Here is a 21,527-nt window from a genome sequence, read left to right as displayed (position 1 = left end):
GTTTTTTCAGCCTCTTGTACGCAGAACATTCTGTATGTATTGTGTATACACAGCTGATTGTACTGAGCCCTTAAAAGGCTGTTGGAGTCCCTGAAAGAGGTGAGGACTACCCAAAAAATACAGCAAAGTGCAGTAGCAAGGGAGACAAGCTGTTCCTGTACAGTGAGGGAATTCAAACAGTACATTTTTTTTTTTTTTTTTAATTAAAATCTGTGTTGTCTAATAAGGGAATGTGAACGTCTACACAAGTGTTCCCTGTTCTGGATGACAGTGATACTTGAAAATGGTGATTACTCAGTCTCCCTTGTAGTACAGATACAGTTTTCTTATTTTTAGGTCATAGATTTGAATTTTCGCTTTCTACATTCTAGGAGATTTAGACTAGATATTAGGAAAAGTTTCTTTACTGAGAGAGTGGTCAAGCATTGGAACAGGCTGCCAAGGGAGGTGGTGGAGTCACCATCACTGGAAGTGTTCAAAAAACATGTAGACGTGGCACTTCAGGATATGGTTTAGTGGGCTTGGGGGTTGGACTTGATGCTCTTAAAGGTCTTTTCCAACCTTAATGATTCTGTGATTCTGTGAGATGCCTTACATCTGCACAATGGGTCATTTCTCACTCAGAAATGTTTTAGTACTTGTACAAAGTAAAACAGCTGCAATAAGCATGAAAATCACTCACTATCACATGAATACTCAGATAGCAACATTATGTCAGATTTCCCAAGAATAGGTGTGGTCCTGGAGTATGGGTTCAGGTCCTTTGCCATGCATCAGGAAGTACAAGCAGTTGGAGTATAAGTATCTCAGATAAGTGCTGTAATGCTACACTGTTGGCAATTGGGAAGTCTCGTTTCTTTTTTTCCCAAGTGACAAGTAATAGGGCAAGAGCAAACAGCCTCAAGTGGCACCAGGAGGGGTTTAGGTTGGATACTAGGAAAAAATTCTTCATTGAAACACTATGAAACCAAAACACTGAAACAACACTGAAAGTGTGTCAAGCACTGGAACAGGTTTCCCAGGGAAGTGGTTGAGTCACCATCCCTGGAGGTATTTAAAATACATGTAGATGTGGCGCTCAGGGACGTGCTTTAGTGGTGGACTTGGCAGTGTTACATTAATGGTGGGACTTGATGATCTTAAAGGTCTTTTCCAACCTAAACAATTCTATGATTCTATGAATAGGAGGTCTGCTCAAAGGTCTTGTGCCCAGTTTTGGACTGTAGGTAAAGGAGCCTAAGATGCATGAAAATTTGAGCAGCAGATGGAGTCTTATGAAGAGTTAACTTACGAATGAGTTCCTTGTTAGTTCTAACTACTTTGGTGGGGACTTTCTTAGAGACATGATCCTAGAGGTGGGTGCAAGGGGGGTGTCATACTGTCTTGATGTTATAAAACTCAACAAAACTATTCCTTTATCTTTTGAGGCAGCTGAGGGAGTTCAGTGAAGGCAAAGGCCTGCAGACCTTTTGGGTGGACTTGGGACCAAGTGTCTACTTTTATAATTCTGGTTTTATCATTCATCCCATAAAGAGGTGTCATGCCAGTTACAAGAGGATGTGACTTTAAATGTGATTTGCAGTAATGTTTACTATTGATTTATACATTGAGCTATTATTATGTAGTAAAAATATTTATAATTTATGATAATGTAAATACTGCAGTATGAATGCTTTGCAGAAATAGGTAGTTCAGAATCTTCCTGGTTACAGAAGGTGAATTCCTTTGTCAGCCAGTGGGATGAAGGATTCAGTTGCAACTTGAGGCTGTTCTAGGGCAGGAAAGTTTAGTATGTGGCTCTTTTCTGGGCAGGAAAAGGAATTAATTCAAAATAATTTACAGAGTGGATTTACAAGCTGGCTCTGTGCTCATGCGTAACAGATGCCCACGTTAGCGCACTGTGCAAGCAAAATGAGGTGAGCTTAGGGAGTAAGTGTGGACTGCACATCTGTATCCCTCCTTGTTGCACAGCAATGTCTCATTGAGCAGACAGAACCAAAAATGTGATCTGCTTATGGATTTACCTGAGCTAACCTGGACTGACTTTCCATGAGGTAGTCCCATGGCTATGCACAAACAACTGATGCTTTTTTTTTTTTTTTGTCCATAGGAAAACCGTCCAATCCCAGAACCGGGTGCCAATGGTAGGTCTAGAGATGACTGCTTCTGTCTGCTTTCTTTACTCACCTCTTTCTATTCTCATTCTCTTTTGTCACTCCTTGATATTATAAAGAGAGAAAATATTTCTGAGAAAGTATAAAATAATCCGAAAAAGAATGTGTGGCTGAAACAGATAATGCTGCGTTTCCACTTGAAGAGAAGAGCTGGAGCAGTGACAGATACACCCCTTTATCTGGCTTTTTCTGCTTCCTGTTTCATCAGTTCATGTATTTCACATTAAACAGCTCTGGGGACATGTCAGATGACCTTAGTGCAGGACTAAATATTAATAGGCTAGGCATATGTACTGATAGGAATTTGATTCACTAACTCTCCAGGGCTGAACTCGTAGCTTAAGGAGGAGGAAAAATTAAATGGACTTGCTCTTTTATTCTTGCTCCAGTGATAGTCACACTCCTTTTATTAGCTTTTGTTGACAGGGGTCTTACGATATTTTAATCTTTCCTGATTTGTAAGTCCGTGTATGGTTTTGTATTTCAGCAGGTGTCTCGTGAATATGCCATCCATCCTAATGCACTTATGTGCAGTTCTGGTACATTTATTTAGTGTTAGTAAATTGGACGTTTCAGTGATGACTTGGTCTTTGTTGTGGGGCACAGGGACAGCACATGTGTTGCTCTCCCAGGGAGCAAGAAGGTAAGTTTTTCTACAAGGAACCTTTCTTCCTTTTCTGGCAGAGGTCCTCCTGCGGATGCATTCTGTTGGGATCTGTGGGTCTGACGTTCACTACTGGCAGCACGGTCGAATCGGGGATTTTGTCGTGAAGGACCCCATGGTGTTAGGGCACGAAGCTTCCGGGACTGTCGTCAAAGTGGGATCAGGAGTTACTCATCTGAAACCAGGTAACTGGTATCAAAACTGTCTTTTTATTTGTTTTCCTGCTAATCAGTTCCTGAGAATGTGTTGATAACAGGCTGTGCTCTTTTGTTAGGTCAATTTATCTGATGTTTTGAGCTGTGACTTGTACAGCGTGACCACCTTCTTCAGCAAGTGTCACTGTGCTGCTATTAATCACCCAGCTTGGACACTGTAGTTTATGGTATTTCTTAGGTACACTTTATCCTGGGATATCTTGAGCTGGTTTGACTTCATTTTAACACAGAGCAGAGTATATGCTCGTACAAAGTGTCTTTTGAAGAAGCTAGATAAAGCTTCAGAAACCGTGTACGTTGCTCTTGCCAACAACCTACTGTTAATGTTTCTTCGCTGTGTGTATTCTTGAAGGAGCAAATGGCCTCCTGCAGTGGAGAGAGGTCACTGGAGCAGCTAACTGTACCAGGCCACATGGTGTGACCTCTGCAGTTCGCTGTGCTCATGAATGTCGTAGAAAATGGGCTGAGCAGTGAATTTTGCAAAGTTTGCTGATGATAGCAACTTAGGCAGAGAGGAGAGGACACAAGAGAGCTAGCAAGAGTTACAGAGAGACCTTAAGGGTGCCTGGGCAATAAGATGCAGATGAAGTTCAATGCAGATAAAGTGGTTTCCATGGCGGAAGAAACAAAACCAGCTTCATATGTAAAATAATGGTCTGACCATCCCTACTGAAGAGTGAGACCTTTGACTCTGACACAGTGCATTGGTATGTTGGCTCAGTAATAATGATGAATGCAAGTCTGTATTAGGAAAGGGACAGAGACTCAATCAGAGGACATCATTGCACATCTGGAACTGTGCATGAAGTTCTGGTCTCCTCCTTTCCAAAGGGATATAAAAGAAGTGAAACAATTTCAGAGGACAAGGAGATGACAAAATGTGGAACAGCATTTCTGTGATGAATGGCTAAGCTAGAAACCTGAGCTAAGAGCTGGAGAGACAACCCCAGGACATGTGACACAAGTCTGAAGACTCACAGAGGGCAGGGAGAGGGCACATAAACGTTGCCTGCTTCTCTGGTTCCTCCAGTAAAAGAGCAAGGGACAGTGGGAGCCAGGTGCAGCATCCACCTAAGATGTAGCAGACCTGCAGGCCTCTTTGGCAAAGGACGATATGGGTGCTAAAAGTTTACATGGAGGAAGGTGGAGGAGAAATTGTCAAGTGTTACTAAATACAAAGAAACCAGGTGCAGCTTGGGAGGCCCCACAGCTGAATGTAGTGGGAGGCTGGGGGAACATTCAGTATGTGCTTGTCCTGCCCCTCTCATTCCCAGACATCCCCTGTTGGCCATATCACAGGTGGTGTAGTGGGCTAGACAGCCCTTTACTTCTGTCTGTCCTCCTGCTTGTCACCATGTCTGAAAGCCTGTTGTTGGAGAGCTTTGCTGAGAGATTTGGCATTGATTGGCTTCCTCTGCCAAATAAGAAGGGCTCTCTTGTGTCCCTTGTGTACTTGCAAGTTGTACTGTGGTCACACAGTTGTTTTCTTTAGTCCATCCTGCCTTGTGATTGCAATTAAATAGTTACTCTTTGTCGTGTAGCAAGTGTCCTTTCAGCAGTCTGGACTACTTCATCATAGCATGAAGATGTCTCTGTTCCCTGATAAGTCCTGCCTGACTCCTGGGTGTGCTTCTGCACCATAAGCTTCCTTCCAAGGAACAGCTCTTCCCAGCTGGCAGCGTGGTGGCCAGCAAAGCTCACCTGCTTTTGTCCTAATTATTTCCTCTTCCAGTTACTACATATTCTGAAAAAAATCTGATCACCATGCAGTTGCCTGAGGTGAGGGCTGCCTTTTCATCTGCTAAGATTTAGTGCAAGGCAGCTGGAGAGAGTTTTGTATGTGACTGAGCTTCCATCTGCTCTGTGTCTGTGCCTCTGAAACACCAGCTCTTTTCAAGTAACTGTGAAGATCTTGGTGATGAGGCCTCTGTGAAGGAAGTATTAGGAACTTGCCTGGTGTGTGTAGCGTGATCCTTCTCATTTAGCAGATGTCCCTCATGCTTCTCTTGTGCCAGGGTTTCATGCTGTCTTCTGTCGTTGTTCGGTGCTACTCATACCTGTATGCCCACCTTCTCCTTGAGTAACCCAGTCTGCTTTCACTCTGGCAGGTGATCGAGTAGCCATCGAGCCCGGTGTCCCAAGAGAAATGGATGAGTTCTGCAAAACTGGCCGCTATAACCTGTCTCCAACCATCTTCTTCTGCGCGACGCCTCCCGATGATGGGAACTTGTGCCGCTATTACAAGCACAGTGCCAGCTACTGCTACAAGTTAGTCTGTGCTCCCTCTGCAGAGAAATATGTACTCCCTGGAGGGGGGGAATTAACTGAAGCAATTACCTCTTGGCCCTTTTGAGTATCACAGTGAGCACTCTTGAACACAACAGGTTTTATTGCTTTCTGATCCATAAATAACAAGTATAAGGCTTGGCAGCCACTTTGCAAAGGATTTGTCAGGCAGGTGTGGTTTATCATCTCTGGTGCCAGACATAAGCAAACATTTCTTGCATGTTTCCTGGGATGTCACCACTGTTTTACCCTTTAATTATTTTCCTTTTCCCATTTGCTGTCTGCTCTTGGTTTCTTTTCTGCTGTCTTTTTATATCCTTGCCTTCTTAGGACAGTGTCTGAAGGTCTTGGTCTGATTCTTTGACCTGAGCTAGCTTTACTGCTGCTTTTCAGGAAGCACCACATCGGCTGCTGACATCTTGCTCTGCCATTTGAAACAAAGTCATCCTACTTACAGCAGAACAGGAGCAGAAATCAGTGTCCCTGCTAAGCTGCTTTTTTTGTGAAAAAAAAAGTGCTGCCAGCACTACACATCTGTTTTCATATCCAGTTCAGCAAACTTGAGTATGTTCTTCATTCTTAATTGTGGCAGGACTGACACATTTGCTTAAAAGCAAGTCTGTACTTAAGTACTCTGGCAAATACACTAGACACCTGAATAAACCCCTGCAACGTTATACCCACATAAGTGCGTTTATGCAAGGAGTTTAAAATAGTCTAAGGTAGTGGCGTCCTGAGATTGGTCTACCTGTGGAGCTTGTTCTTTCTCAATCTCTATGGAGCTGGTACTTCCATGAGCAGGAGCATCCTCGGGATTGATCTTTGGTGTTGTCAGAGGAAGCGTTCAGGATCAAATCAGTTGGAAGGAGGCACTTGAATGCTCTTCTCGTGACAGTCCTCAGAGAGGAAGCTCCTTTCAAAGCGGATCCCAGGCAGCTGCTGTCAGGGTGAGATGCTGGTCCGCGTGGGACTAACTTCTCACTCTCCAGACCCGCTGTCACTGATTTCTCGTGGTGTTAAAATAATGTTTTCTGACAACTTCACAAGTTTTTGCTTTGGAGGAAGTGGCTGGTTTGTAGCTGTCATCTTCTAGGGTTTTGCTTTTTTCTCCGATTTGAGTAAATGTTACAAAATTTTTACATCTTTTTTTTAAGCAGTGAAATGCGAAGCCTGGATCTGGTGCTCCTAGTTTCAGCTCAGCAATGCTGTGGCCATCTGATGCAGAGCAGATTCTGTGGCATGAAGTTGCTCTGCCAGCACAGATTTGCTAAGAAAAAATGATGGCTGGGCTCAGTGGGCTCTCGCATATTTAGGGAGGTGTTGTCTGTGATTCTGCAGGCAGACAGACTGTTGGGTACTCTGAGTAATTTGATGGAGGTGGGATTGTGCTGCAAAGCTGCCCTCCCCATTGATGGGGCAGTACCCAGACCCTGTAGGAGCAGATGTGATGCCAAACTCTCGGGCAACCGAACTCTTGGAGTCAGCCCTTCAGTGCCTCCGGGAGATAAGGGACATATCAACACCTTACAGCTGCCTTCCCACAGCTGTCATTTCCATTAACTTGGGCTTCGGGTTGGCCTGGCTGAGTTCTGATCTCAAGCTTCCCAGGGCTGTCAGAAAGACCTTCCTCGCAAACACAGCTCCCAGCTCCCAGTGTGAGAGCCCACGCTGGTGGCTTTCTGGAGAGCTGCATTGTGGGGCTGAGATTTATTTCTATCAGTTCAGAAGGGTTTCGCCTCCCTCTGCTTTTTTCCATCACTTAGGCTAGCTGCATTATGGTGCTGTTTCTGCCCAAAAGGTGTTTGATACGCACTGTACACATTTTCCCTGACTGCTGGGAGGGTGTGTGCTGGGACTGGTTGAAACACTTGGTGCATCAGGGGAGGACACCCAGGGGACACCTGGATCTGCCTACCTTTGTTTTAAGTGGCCTCATTATTGGCAGCAAGATGTTTTCTGCAAGTGTAGAGCTGAATGACTCAACCCAGATGAGGGGGCTGGGAGCTCACTGATGTGTCCCAGCCATAGGGCAGCCTTCGGGGTGGTGCACACGCAACTGTGGGATTTATTCCAAAGGGAATGAGCAGCAAAGGAGTTTTTGGGTTGACTCACCAAGTGCTGGAGAGATGATGTGAAGAAGTTTGTGGGTCCCTGTGTTTGGTGCTTGGGCAAACCTCAGTGGTAAATGGTTTAGGTGCACTTGATGCTGCTTCAGAGGAGGGAAGAAGGCAATATAACCTCTTGAAACACCTTCTAGCCCTGCATTTCTCAGACCAAGGGTGAGAGTGTATTTTGCCACTGTGACTTAGACCCATGTTTGGTCTTTGAGTGTCATGGCTTTCCTCATCACCCTCATAAACCTCTTTGGTGACTGTTGCTTGTGTCTGGTTCTTGCAGGCTTCCAGATAATGTCACCTTTGAAGAAGGAGCCCTTATCGAGCCCCTTTCGGTGGGAATCCATGCTTGCAAAAGAGCAGGAGTCACTCTGGGAAGCAAAGTCTTTGTGTCTGGCTCTGGTACGGTGAACGTGTTCAATCCTTGGGTTTTCTGCCTGCCATGGCATGGAGGGGAATGGACAGGGTGCAAGATATGCTTCTAGACTCAGCTGTGAGCGTGGGTCATGGGAGAGTTGCAGGGGTGCCGAGGGAGACCTTGAAGCTGTCCTTGCCCATGCTGCACTACAGTGCTGCGTTTTGAGCAGCCCAAACGCAAAGTGTCTGGGCGTGCTGAGCCTACCAGCTTGAGGCAGCAGAGGAACAGGTTGTCCTGAGTCCTTCATGTAGCAATAGCTGCTTTCTCATCAGCTGGTCTCACTGCCCTGGGATCATAGTGATGGTGTGATCCTAGAGCTCCTCACCTGGAAGCACAGTCAGAGCCTCCTTTAGCCTAAGAACATGCTGAGCTCTGGGCATGTTCAGAGCCTGTGGCTGGTGCTGTCTGGCAGTTGTATATGTTCTCTTTCTGCCCTTTGTACCCAGGACCAATTGGCCTTGTTAACGTGCTTGTTGCTAAGATGATGGGTGCAGCAGCTGTGGTGATTACAGGTAAGTCCTTTTAACCCTTATGAATGTGCCTGTTTCCCACAGTACAACACCTTGACTAGTTCCACATTATTCCTTCAAGGTAGCTTGCTGGGGAAGGCAGCCCAATGGGAAGTCTGTTCATGAATGGAGTGGCAATGTGCCTCTCTGGAGGGAATTCTAATAAACGCCTCATTCCCCAGGACAAGACTTTGATCTTTGCACTAATTGGGATCTGTAAGAAGGTGCAGATTGCAACTGGTGCTTCTCTGCTAAGTTAGTGGACCAGGGTCATAGCTTCTGCTTCCTAGCACAGACAAGTTGTGTGGATGGAGTAGCAGCAGCGCTTGGAGGAGAAGAAACCAGAAGCTAATGAGTGGTCCTTGGATCAAGCCTAGAGACCTTTTTCAGACTTTGAGCAGGTCTTTTGGGAAGAGGCAGTGCATCTGTATGACAAAGCTCTGAATTGCAGAAGCTCCGCTTGCCTCTGATCACTGACTGTTTTCCTTCCCCACCACCCCCCATTTTGAGCTCTTCTGACCTCAACTTTGTGTTTTGCCTTTGGCTCATGGATCAAGCCTTGAGGAGGTTTTGTCTTCCCTGTGCTTATAGACCTTGATTGTATCTGCTTCTAGTCTTCACCTAGGTACACAGACCAGACAACACAGCATAGTTTATGCTCTGCTTGGAGCTATTCTTGCAGGTTTGCTCTGAGGAGGTTTTTTTCCTTCCTCTTGTAGTGCTAAATGATGACCTGGACAAGTGTTTTCACAGTCCTTTCTGTGTGCAGCCACATTGTCCCTCTCTAGTTCTGTTTTGCTGCCCTTCTTTCTACTGCCCTGCTAGGGGGCTTCATTCTCCATTGGTTATCCTCAGTGACTGAAATGGCCTTTTCAGGGTCCCTGCATTTCAGAAATGGGCCTTCCATGCACTGTGTCCTGGAGGTTTCTAGTCTGCTGCCGCTTGCAACCATGTTTTCATTTAGCTGAGCCTGGAAAATTGCTGAGGATGGAGATCACACCTTTCTGGGTACCTACTCCAGGATTGCACCACCTCCTAATGAAGAAGCTTGTTCTTGGGGTCTACTCATAAGCTGTCATTTGTGGGTATTTCCCCTTGTATTCTTTGCAACAACTGAAATGAGTCTCCATCGTCTTTGCAGATGCCCTTCTGGTTGTTGCAGAGAGCCGTTCGATCCCCCCTTTTCTTTGCCCTGCTAACCCAGCCCAGCTCCCTCCACCTCTCCTCAAAAGTCAGGCTCTTCTCTGTGTAGCTTGCCCACAAGAATCGAGAGCTGGAGTAACCTCAGGAGGCTCCCTCATTGAAATTTCCACCTGGGATTTAGACAGGGCCTGGAAGTGTTGATTCCACTGCTCTGATCTTTTTGAGCAGCGGTGGCTGGGAGGGGTGGTTAAAGGTACGACTAGACAATGAACACAGGTTGCTGCAGTGTTCTTGATCCAAAGCCCAAACATGGGCCTTTCAGAAGGCTGTTACTCCACCTCCCGCACTTTGGGCCAAGTGTATTTGTGACCTCTCTATTACTGTGTTTCCATCTTTGGGTTGAGAGACAAAATTCAGGTCCCACCCTCTTGCCTTTGCAGAAGCATTGTTCAGTAGTAGCTCATGTCAAAACCTAGGGCAGATTATTGCCTTCTCCTCCCTAAATCCTCTTGCTGCTTAATTAAGGCCATTTTTTTCTCTGCTGGCCCCACCCTGCAGGCATGTGCATGGTGGATGTGATCAGTCCAGGCCTTAGATTTTGTGAAGTGTTGTCATGTGATGATGGTTGCTATAGCAGGAAAAGCAGATCTGATTTTTGAATCATGTATGAAGAACCTTGCTGCTGAGCTGAGCTGGTGCAGCGGCTGGTGGGTGACCCGGTCCTTGGGTGGGGAAGGGCTTGGTGAGCTGGCAGGGCTTGGTGGGGCTGAGGCTGCTGGGTCACCCTGCCTCCCCATCCCCAGTCCTGCCCAGGTGTATTCTTCCCTGTAACACTGGGAGCTGCTGTTACCTCTGCCTGCAGACTGCTCCTGGGGACCTTTGGCAAGCAGGTCTACAGCACATACCATAGGGCTCCGAGTGGCCGTACGAACTTCTTGGTACCTGGTTTGTAGGGTCAGCAAGTACAGCTACATGGAAGTAACCCCTTCTTATCTTTATGCCCTGGCCTAGGTAACGAACCTGAGCTGTAGACATCTCTCACCTGAGAGGTGTTAGGCTGAGATGCTCAGAGACACCCATGGAGGTGCTGTCCCTAGTCAAATATTTGTATATGACATGAGCTGAGGAATGGATTTAGTTTGGCTCCTTGCCGCTGGGGTTTTTGCTGCCCTTTTCAAGGAACTGCTTTTTGTGTTGGCTTTAGGAGCCAACACCTGTGAGGTGACTGTATGCCCACAAAGGCCCTCTTGTACTTTGCTACCAGATTCTTTGAATTCATTGCCCGGAGTTTTTATGATGTGTTTGTCTGTGAAGAGCTTTGTCTGTGCAGCATTTAAGGCTTTAAATGTTTGTGTTTGTTTTAACAAGCCACAGACAAATACAGAAATATCTAGAAGAGCTTTTTTCCTGACCTGGAGAGAACTCATCTCCTACACCTTCTGCAGTGAGTGTCATTGGCACACCTGGAGTCAATGAATTTTGGAAGGTTAGGTGTCTGCTGAGGGATTGGGTCCCTTCTTTGGGACTCCTGGAGAGCAGCTGGCACTGTAGCTAGAGACTAATGCTCAGCCTTACCCTTCCAAAGGCTTGTGTGTGCCAAAGCTTGCCTTGCCTCCCAGGTAGGGCAGCTTGCCTGATAAAAGGTATTAGTACTTCTGATAACTCTTGCTCTTCTCCCTGAAGTGCTTTATTCCTGGCAGACTAGTGTTCTCCCTTTTGAGGGGGAGGTTGATGTATTTAATAGACTGCACTTGGGTGCAGAAGACTGGCTTGTTTCGTTGGTCCTCATCTACTCTTCCCTAAGGTCTGTGGCTTTCTCCACTCCCTTCTGAGTGGATGTGATTGTGGGCAACCTTGTCCTGTCCTTCTGCCGTGCTGTGGACATTGCTGTTGCTCTGAAAAGCTTATTTTCTCCTTAGAGGCATGTAAAAGAGCAGCCTTATTCCCTGGTGCTTATGGGTGACTTCAATCACGCAGACATTTGTTGGAAAGGCCACACAGCTAGGCACACACGGTCCAGAAGGTTCCTGCACTGATGACAACTTTCTGATGCAGGTGGTGGAGGAGCCAACGAGGAGAGGTGTGCTGCTGGACCTTGTATTAGCAAACAAGGAAGGACTGGTTGGGGACTTAAAGGTTGGGGTTAGCCTTGGCTGTAGTGATCACAACATGGTGGAGTTCAGTATCGTACAAGGAAGAAGCAGAGCGATAAGAAGATTACAACCCTGGAATTCAGGAGGGCTAACTTTGTCCTCTTCAAAGACCTGTGTGGAGGTATCCCATGGGCTAGGACTCTAGAAGGTAGGGGACCCCAAGAGAGTTGGTTAATATTCAAGCACCACTTCCTCAAAGCTCAAGATCGGTGCATTCCTCTTACTTTCTAGTAAGAAATAAAATAGAGGAGGCAGGAGACCTCCATGGATGAGCGAGGAACTGTTGGAAAAACTTGTATGGAAGAAAGGAGTTTACTGTAGGTGGAAAAAGGGACTGGTCACTTGGGAGGACTGTAGGAATGTTGTCAGGATGTGCAGGGATGCAACAAGGAAGGCCAAGGCCCTCTTCGAACTAAATCTGACAAAGGAGGTAAAAGAGAACAAGAAGGACTTCTTCAAGTATATCAGTAGTAAAAGGAAGACTAGGAAAAATGTGGGACCTTTGGTGAATGAAGCGGGAGCCCTGGGAAGACTAGGGAAAATGTCGGACCTTTGGTGAATGAATTGGGAGCCCTGGTGACAGAGGAAGCAGAGAACACAGAGTTACTGAATGTCTTTTTCACTTTACTGCTAAGACTACTCCTTAGGAACCCCAGACCCTGGAGATAAGTCAAAAAGCCTGGGGAGAGGAAGATTCTCCACTGGTCGACGATGTTTAGGTTAGAGATCATTTGGCTGAACTGAACACTCACAGATCCATGGGCTCTGATGGGATGCACCTGTGAGTGCTGAGGGAGCTCGCTGATGTTGCTGCAACACCTCTCTCATCATTTTTGAAAAAATCATGGAGAATGGGAGCGGTGCCTGAGGACTGGAAGAAAGCCAGTGTCACCCCAGTCTTCAAAAAGGGCAAGAAGGAAGACCTAGGAAATTATAGACCTGTCAGCCTCACCTCCATCCCTGGGAAGGTGATGGAACAGCTCCTTCTGGAGGTGATCTCTAGGTACATGGATGAAAAGATAGTTATCAGGAGTAGTCAGCATTGGTTCACCAAGGGGAGATCGTGCTTGACCAGTCTGATAGCCTTCCATGATGGAGTGACTAGCTGGGTAGATGAAGGGAGAGCAGTGGATGTGGTTTACCTTGACTTCAGTAAGGCTTTTGACACTGTCTCCCATAACATCCTCATAGTGAAGCTCAGGAAGTATGGGTTGGATGAGTGGACTGTGAGATGGATCAAGAACTGGTTAAGCAACAGAGCTCCAAGGGTTGTGATCAGCGGTGCAGAGTCCAGTTGGAGGCCTGTAGCTAGTGGTGTTCCCCAGGGATCAGTACTGGGTCCGGTTTTGTTCAACATCTTCATCAATGACCTAGATGAAGGGTTGGAATGTACCCTCAGCAAGTTTGCTGATGATACAAAACTGGGCGGAGTGGCTGATACACCAGGAGGCTGTGCTGCCATTCAATGGGATCTGGACAGACTGGAGAGTTGGGCAGAGGGGAACCTCATGAAATTTAACAAGGACAAGTGTAGAGTTCTGCACCTGGGGAGGAACAACCCCATGCACCAGCACAGGTTGGGGGTTGACCTTCTGGAAAGCAGCTCCATGGAGAAGGACCTTGGAGTCCTGGTAGACAGTAAGTTATCCATGGGACAGCAATGTGCCCTGGTGGCCAAGAGGGCCAATGGTATCCTGGGGTGCATTAAGAAGAGTGTGACCAGCAGGTCGAGAGAGGATATCCTCCTCCTCTATTCTGCGCTGGTGAGGCCTCATCTGGAGTATTGTGCCCAGTTCTGGGCTCCCCAGTTCAAGAGAGACAGGAAACTTTTGGAGAGAGTGCAACGGAGGGCTACGAGGGTGATTTAAGGCACTAGAACATCTCTCATATGAGGAAAGGCTGAGAGACCTGGAGCTGTTTAGTCTGGAGAAGGCTGAGAGGGGACCTTATCTATGTCTATAAATATCTGAAGGGTGGCTGTCAGGAGGATGGAGCCAGTCTCTTTTCAGTAATGCCCAGCGATAGGATGAGGGGCAATGGGCACAAACTGCAGCACAGGAAGTTCCACCTCAACGTGAGGAAAAACTTCTTTACTGTGAGGGTGACAGAGCACTGGAATGGGCTGCCCAGAGAAGCTGTGGAGTCTCCTTCTCTGGAGGCCTTCCAAACCCGACTGGATGTGTTTTTGTGCAACCTGCCCTAGGGATCCTGCCTTGGCAGGGAGGTTGGACCAGATGATCTTCAGAGGTCCCTTCCAACCCCTACCATTCTGTGATTCTGTGATTCTGTGAAAGAGCAGCCTTACTCCCCAGCAGGTGAAGCAACAGTTTGGGTATTCATATGGCGGTGTTGGGCTCTCTTGCCTTAATCTGTCTGTCACTAAAGGTATACTTAGTAATTCCTACTTAAGGGAAAATCTAAATCTGAAGTCCTGGGTGCTGGTGCCTCCAGAAACCCTGGAAGTCAAGGTCAGGGAAGATGAATAACTGGTCAGAGTTTCTTTTGTGAAAGAAGATCAACATAGAAAATGTGAGAGCTTCAAGAATACTTGCCTGTTAATTTAGCTCATAAACCATCACGAGAAGCTTAAGTGTAATTTGATAACTTCCGTGGGAGCAGAGATACAAGAACAGGCTACTCTTAGTCTGGCAGCCAAAATTTCAATTAGCTTCAGCGGTCAGGAAGTGAAAACAAATTTCTGGCTAGAGGCAAGATGCAACCCTTTAATTGTATAACTGACCAGTTTCCCAGGAGGTGTGTGGGGCTCAGCCACAGCAAAGTTGAAAATCTGAATGACTTGGTCCTTCCCAAAACTCAGAAGTGTCTAAACAATACGGTAACCTTCTCATTTGATAACTTGCAGATCTGTCAGCTTCAGTAAGAGCTTAGTGGTGATTCACTTAGGCCAGGTATACCAAGATTTTATCACAGCCCTGACCAGGTCTGACAGTATTGCTGCAGCATCCTGTATGCCTCTCCGATTCAAGGACTTCCTTCCCGAGCAGGTCAGCAAACCAGAGGCCAACTATAGGAAAGGTGTGGGGGCTTTTTGCTGCCTTAGAGTGACTTTTGTGGCCACTTCGAAATGCACTTGGCTGGCAGGGCCTGTTGCTCCAGAACACTGCCTCTGGATGTATTTATGCCAAAGAGACAGTATAAAATAGATTAGTGACTGGGCAAATACTATAAATGGCTGAATCCAGCTGTGTCTGCTGCAAACTGGTGTTTTGAGACCGAACTTCGTGGGGAGTTTGGTCCATTGCTGGGAGCACAGTTGAGCCCCTGTGGTCTCCTTGCTGTATGCTGAGATTTGGGAGACATCAGCCATGCCAGCAGAAGTGTTTCTTAGCTCTTCAAGTGCCTCAAAAAATGCCCATGCCCATGCTTTTGCTGCATGGGAGGTCTCTGAGTGCAGCTTAGATAGCAGAGGGTTAAGCATGACTCTACACGCCGCCCAAGGCCCAGTGCTCAGAGCTAGGGAGGGACAGGCATGACTAAAACCTCCTGCAGCCACAGGAACAAGAGCCCACATCGAGGCTTCCAGGGTGATGCTGCCCTTACTTTTCAGCCTTGGCTTTTCCTCCTTTGTTGGCATTTTATTACTCTTTGTTCTCGCTTCTTGAAACTCCCTCCACAGGTCTCCTGGGTGCTCATCTTGATGGGTGTGCCCACACCCGCCATCCCAAGCCCTCCAGCTGCTGGTGGGGGCATGTCCATCGCCTGCCCTGGCAGTAAGTAACGTCACATTCATGGCATGATGAGCAGGGCAGGTCCTCTAGCCTGGCTTCCTCTCAGCACTGGGGCTGAATCGGAGCAGCTCATGTCAGAGCAGTGGCCTCATCCTCCTTCTCTTTTCCCTTAATATTTCCCCTCACCCCCATCTTTGACTTCTCTGAAGACTGAGAGTGGTGAGAGTGGTATTTTCTTCTTTGTGGTGAGTATGCTGAGTGTCCTGGAGACAAGTGTGACCCTGGAAAAGGCATGATTGTCCAAGTCTTCAAACCTAGGATGACTGGCAGGAGACGTTGCCCATGCCTCAATCTTTGGTCTAGGAAATCTTGGCTATTATGTCCTCCTTTGATACAGACGTCTGTTCCAGTGCCAACACACAGGCCCCTGTAGACCAAGTGCAAGGCAAAGGGGCTCTTTGTGCCTGGGAGATGCCACTTTTCTTCTCTGCTGTCTACCTCCTCATCTCCAGAGATGTCCTGGTCACCAGTGGTGCCTGGAGAGCGGTGGGTGGGTTCCTTCCAGGGGATGTGGAAGAGAAGAGAAAAACAGTGTGGCTACCTACCAGGGCTCACTCCATCGTACAAAACTTTTTATGGATCTTCAGAAGATCTTTGCAGCACTGTCAAGATCCCTCTGGACAGAGTACCAGACTACAGCCATGACCTTACAGACATTTGTCATCACCAGCTTTGTTGCTCTGTGTTAATGGTGTGTCTGAGGCCCACCATATTACCAGATCCACTCCCTTTTTCTTATGGGCTTGCCTGTGAATTCATCTGTGGTGGAAACTGCTTTGAGAGATGCTCGGCAGCCTCCAGCCTCCTTCTAGGCCATCAGGGAGCAAGGTCAGAGCAACCTTGCCTCTGCCTAGTGCCCTTTGAGAGATATACTTGAGGGTGTGAGTGATAGCAAATAATCTTTAGAGCCAGGGAAGGAAAATGCAAAAGTGAGTGGTGTGGTTTTTCCTCATTGTAGGCTCCTCCCTAGGCTAACTCGCTGAGAGTGTGTATGCGTGTTTTTCTTACAGTCCTTTTTCACTAGTGGATTAAGGTCCTGCGTGAATTAGTGAAGCTGCTTTACAAAAGAAGCATGGCCAGAGAGGCACTGTGCTGCGCAGGGTTAGACAGTGGCGGCTTTGGTAAGACCCAACGGCACTGTTCAGGCAGGGCGAGTGTAGGTCAGCGCTGCCCAGAATGTCCTGCCCTCCCGCTGTCTTTTGCCTTTGCCTGCACTGCGGTTCCTCTGCTCTGGGGTGAGCTTTGGGACTGCAGCACACCAGTGCTTGGCCTCAGCTGTGGTTCCCACTCGCAACGTCTGTCTGCATGTCCTTTGGAGTTAAGCTTGGCCTTCTAGTTTGTCTTGACACATTCTCAGTGTTCCTGCAGTACCGAAGAGAAACTGGGAGATCTATGAACTGATATTCTTATAGAAAACACCCCTTGCGTCTAGCGGTGACAGCTGTTCCTTCACTTAGACATTGCTTTGCATGTGGATTTCGTCTGTGAGTTTATACTTTAACCTCTTTGAAGCATACCCTCAAGCCTTTGGCATCTTCTGAGTCTTTAAGTTATCCTCATTGCTTGCCCTTCTCTGCCTGCCCAGAAAAGTGACCAGGTCTCTTCCCTGCCTTTTCACTGAAGACTTCATGAATTTGAGGGAGGGAGTGTAAACCCTTTCCTCTCCTGGTTGTGTGCTGCCCTGTGAACACATGCTCAGACCCCAGATGTGTGTGCTTCCATCAGGGCTCCTTGACGGTGGCCTATGTACATCAAGGGTGGGAAGCCCTTTGGTCTGGGTGGTTTACATAAATTCTTGAGAAGGTACTAGCAGGCTGCAGTTTCCCATCTTGTCCCACCACATAGCAAATGCAATCTTCTCTCCTGAGAGAGTTGACAGCTGGTGACCAAACAAGATGACTCGGTTGAGATGTCAGATGGGGGTAGGAAGCAGGTTGCAGGCTCAGGATATTTCTCCCCTTCTGCTTCACATAATGCTCCAGTTCTTGACTTGTTTTGTCTTTCCCCAGATTTATCTGCCTCTCGCCTGCAAAAAGCCAAGGAGGTGGGGGCAGATTTCACCATTCAGGTGAAGAATGAGACCCCACAGGAGGTGGCCTCCAAAGTAGAAAGTCTGCTTGGCTGCATGCCCGAGATAACTGTGGAGTGTACAGGAGTGCAAGCCTGCATCCAGGCTGGCATTTATGTGAGTACCACTTGTCCCCAAGGTAGAGCAGTGATGGTGCTGGATTTTCTTTTTCTGGGATGCCATGATGAATGGCAGTTATTTTGCTCCTATAGTGCTTAATTGCAAGGAGCTTGGTGTGAGGGAGAGAAGGTGATGTTAGACAACAAGCTAGGAGAGACAATTAAAGAGTCACTGTCTTTACAGACAGCATGGGGATAATTGTCTGATTTGATGATCAGGTGCTTTGCCACTTACCAAAGAGACGGTAAGACCTGAAACCCCAAGCATGGCAACACAGTAGTGTCAGGGAGCTGGTACAAGTAGGACAGCATCTTCCATTAAGTTGAAGTTCTATCCAAATAAGGAGAATAATTAAGAAAACTAATTCCAGCAGGTGAAGAAAGCAGGTAAGGAGGAGATGTTTTGCTGTCATGAACTGCCTAATGGGAGGATGTGGAAAAGGTAGTGTAGTTTCACAATGAAAAGACAGGAGACAAATGGGACAAGCTGCAAAAAGAGAAATTCCAGTGGAGCATTTTAAATCTCTTCCATTGAAATCCGAAAGTACTTTTCATACTCCTAAGTGCCAGTCATTTTTCAGAATGAGATTTAGATACCAAAATCCTTCAGGGATTTTCGAAAGATTGCTTTTTAAACCTTGGTTATTGCATATTTCATGCTTACGGGCTCCTGACAGCATCCTGCCTCTCCCACTGCGCTGTAATAACAGTCCATTACAGCCACAAAGCCTGGCTTTATTTTTCACAGACTTCTGTGTAGGCCCTGGTGACTGGTTTTTTGCAAAATACAACATATTTGTTTGTTTGTTCGTTCTCCAGGCCACTCGTTCTGGTGGGACCTTGGTGCTGGTGGGGCTGGGGCCTGAGATGGTCACTGTGCCCATTGTGAATGCCGCTGTGCGGGAGGTGGATATCCGGGGGATATTCCGCTACTGCAACACGTGAGTCTCGTGCAGGGTGGGCTGATGTGTCTCCAAGTCTGTCCTTAAGAAATTCCTGCTTTCCACAAGGAGAGAGGACATGGAAAAGGTTGGTTTTCCTTAAAATTGGTTAAATCTCATATCACTCTGAAATGCCAGCAGTGCAGTACAGACAGTTTGACTGATGTGTTCTGCATTTTATGCCTTGGTTCCTGGATGAGCCCTGCGCTGTAAATTTGACCACAACAAAGCAGCCCAGCTGGTTTGTCTCACTGTCCCATTTCACAGAGCATTTGGTGCAAAGCAAACCCTTACTCTGCTGCAAGCAAGCAGGCCAAAAAAAAAAAAAAGATTAATATTTGTGCCTTCAACTATTATGCCCTGTAGAAAGGGAAGGCCAGGTGCTTTTGGGAGAGACTGGTGTGCTGGCTCATGGCATGGCAGGGAGGAACATACAGCTTTTAGCTGCTTCAATGCTTTGTGCGGGGAGATCCCTTAGCAGCATCTTTGTCTGCCACTGACCGCCCCCCCGCCCCTGCCACTGCTTTGTGAAAAGCTGGCTGCCTCCTGGCATCCACCTTCCTAACTGTTATATTGTCAATTTTGAGGCAAGTGATATGGGGAATCTTAATTCTGGGCAAAGAGTCAAAATCCCAAGTGCCACATCCTGTGTCAAGCTGTGCATGCCCAGCCTTGCTGGTGGTACCCAGCTCCCCTCTTCTTGCTCATCGCGGAAGGAAATCGCATTATCAGTCTTGTTGGATATCAGCAAATGCTTGGACGAGCAAGAGCCTTGTTTAGTTTTCATCATTTTGCTGCAGCTGAAGATATATTTGGAGCCAGTTTGAAGGCGAATATGCTCTCTACAGAGAACTGAACTGCACAGCTTGTGGACAGGCTGGTCGTCGAGTGCAGTGAAAGCTGGCCTTGCCCTGTGGGCAGGAGAAGCTCAGCTGTTCTCTCTTTGGCCTTGTTCCCCTTGCGCCAGGCTTGAGAGCCAGCATTGCACACTTGCAGCCTAGTTTCTGCTCTGTTCAGAGCTGTAGTTTCTTGCTAGCGGAGCAAGAATCTTTGCTTAGTCTGTAGAGGCTGTTTTCCAGGAAGGATATATGAGATGTAGTCAAGCTCCTTCTTAAATTGATAAGTGCCTTTAAGTAGGCTGTTTGGGAACTAGATTAGCTGCTGCATCCCTTTGTACCCCCATCACTCTAATTTGGCCCATACAAATGGAGCAGCAAGGCAATCGTATTGCACGAGTCCCCACCAAAGAGGTTGGAAGCTGACTGAGGCTTTTCCTTTCTTCTCCCTGCACCGAGTCGGTGAGTTTGAACTCCACAGTGATCAGTCGGCAAGCAAAGAGGCCGGGTGAGAGGATAGCGGCACACAGCAGTTTTGTTTTTCATTCAGTGCTGAAGCAGAAGGACGGTTGTTTCCTGTTTTTCACTTAGCCTCTTGTGGGTGAAGCACTGCCAACTGTCTGTGTACAGCAGTGCCTGCCTTCTCGGTGCTCGACAGCCCAAAGCAGTTGGCTTGTCCCATCAAGGTCAGGTTGGATGAGGCTCTGAGCAACCTGATCTAGTTGAAGATGTCCCTGCTCACTGCAGGGAGTGTGGACTAGAAGGCCTTTAAAGGTCCCTTCCAACCCAAAGATTGTATGATTCTGTGATCTCCCATGCCTGATGCTTGAGGTTCTCCCTCCGGAAGATTGTTTGTGGGCAAAATTCCCCATGGTTGCCTGGGCTGAAAAAATTACTGTAATGAAACCAGGTGCCTCCATGCTCTATCCTTGGGGCTCCAAACCGGTGACTGCTCTCATCTCCTGCTCTCCGTTTCCCTTGCAGGTGGCCCGTGGCAATTGCTCTGCTCGCATCCAAGCGGATCAATGTCAAGCCCTTGGTTACACACCGCTTCCCCCTGGAAAAGGCTCTTGAGGCGTTCGAGACCACCAAGAGGGGTGAGGGTGTCAAAGTCATGCTGAAGTGTGACCCCACCGACCACAACCCCTGAGCTGCCGCGATGCCTGTCCCTCTCCCCCGTTATAATGCCTGCCTGAGATGCAAAGCATGAGGCCGCAGGAGGCTGATGTATGGCTGTTGCATGTTTACACAGTCACCTTACGCAGGCGCTGCTTTGTAATAGAGCTAGAAAATCAAATGATAATGAGGGTGAATGGCACTGAGGGATACACCATTAACAAGTAACCACAAATGGAGAACCAATAGGGAATAATTTAAATCAAAATGCTGCTGTTTGGTTAGAGATGATGGTTCGCACAGTTGGCTCTTCTCCGGCAGACCCCACGCGCAGAAGAGCCAGGGTGTCTCTGCGTGTGTTGGGCAGAGCCGCCTGGATGGCCACAGGGTTTGTCCACATGGACGTGCTGCAAGAGGGTGTCACCAGCCGCAGGGCTGAAGCGAGGATGGAGATGCTGGCGCTCCCCCTTCCCACCCCAGCGCCACCCTGGGGCTGTGCTTGCCGCAGCTCTTGCCGCGTGGCAGTCGCTGGGCGCGGGATAGCCCTGTGTGAATACTCTGTCTTCCTGTCGCATCGTCCCTCGGGGATGCTGAGGGACTGTAACAGCCTGTGGAACAAAGCCTGGCCAGCCCACCTCTGAGGGAAGCACCTGCACATTCAGGTCATTCTCACCATGCTCTTTGCAAATAGCAAATTGCGGGCCCAGAGCCCAGGGCTTTTTTGAAGAAGCTACTCTGGAGGCCAGCTGGGACCATATCTGCTGTGTCATCCCCCCAGCAGCTCCCCGTGGGTTGGAAAGGACCGATGCAGAGAGGCTGCGGTGTGTTCGCAGGGAAACTGCCCTGTCTCTGGCTGGGACTGCAGAGAGCCCTGACTTTACGTGGCTCCCAAGCAGGGGCTGCTGCTGGGGGGCACAGCTGGGTTTTGACATGGAGGGGCGAGCAGGTGAGAAGTAAAGGGACAGCATCGCTCAAAGGTTTTACCACTGAGAACAAATCCTAACTTTTCAGGGATATCGGGA

At 47.8% G+C, this 21,527-nt stretch overlaps 1 protein-coding gene across 1 annotated transcript; it reads left to right on the top strand.

Annotated features, from left to right (window-relative positions):
• Nucleotides 1-2,110: 2,110 nt before the first annotated feature.
• Nucleotides 2,111-20,603, top strand: SORD (sorbitol dehydrogenase; the record flags this gene model as incomplete). The annotated part of the gene is made up of 8 exons (XM_010289973.1): nucleotides 2,111-2,144; nucleotides 2,859-3,023; nucleotides 5,162-5,321; nucleotides 7,737-7,855; nucleotides 8,318-8,383; nucleotides 17,435-17,610; nucleotides 18,432-18,553; nucleotides 20,374-20,603. Coding segments are annotated over 8 exons (1,008 nt in total), but the record flags the coding sequence as incomplete, so codon positions are not given.
• Nucleotides 20,604-21,527: the final 924 nt, after the last annotated feature.

This window comes from Phaethon lepturus, unplaced genomic scaffold, assembly GCF_000687285.1.
Source record: "Phaethon lepturus isolate BGI_N335 unplaced genomic scaffold, ASM68728v1 scaffold17026, whole genome shotgun sequence".
In the NCBI taxonomy this organism is placed as follows: Eukaryota; Metazoa; Chordata; class Aves; order Phaethontiformes; family Phaethontidae; genus Phaethon; species Phaethon lepturus.
The sequence above is the reverse complement of the archived record's forward strand: the minus strand, read 5'-3'. Positions and strand labels throughout refer to the sequence as shown.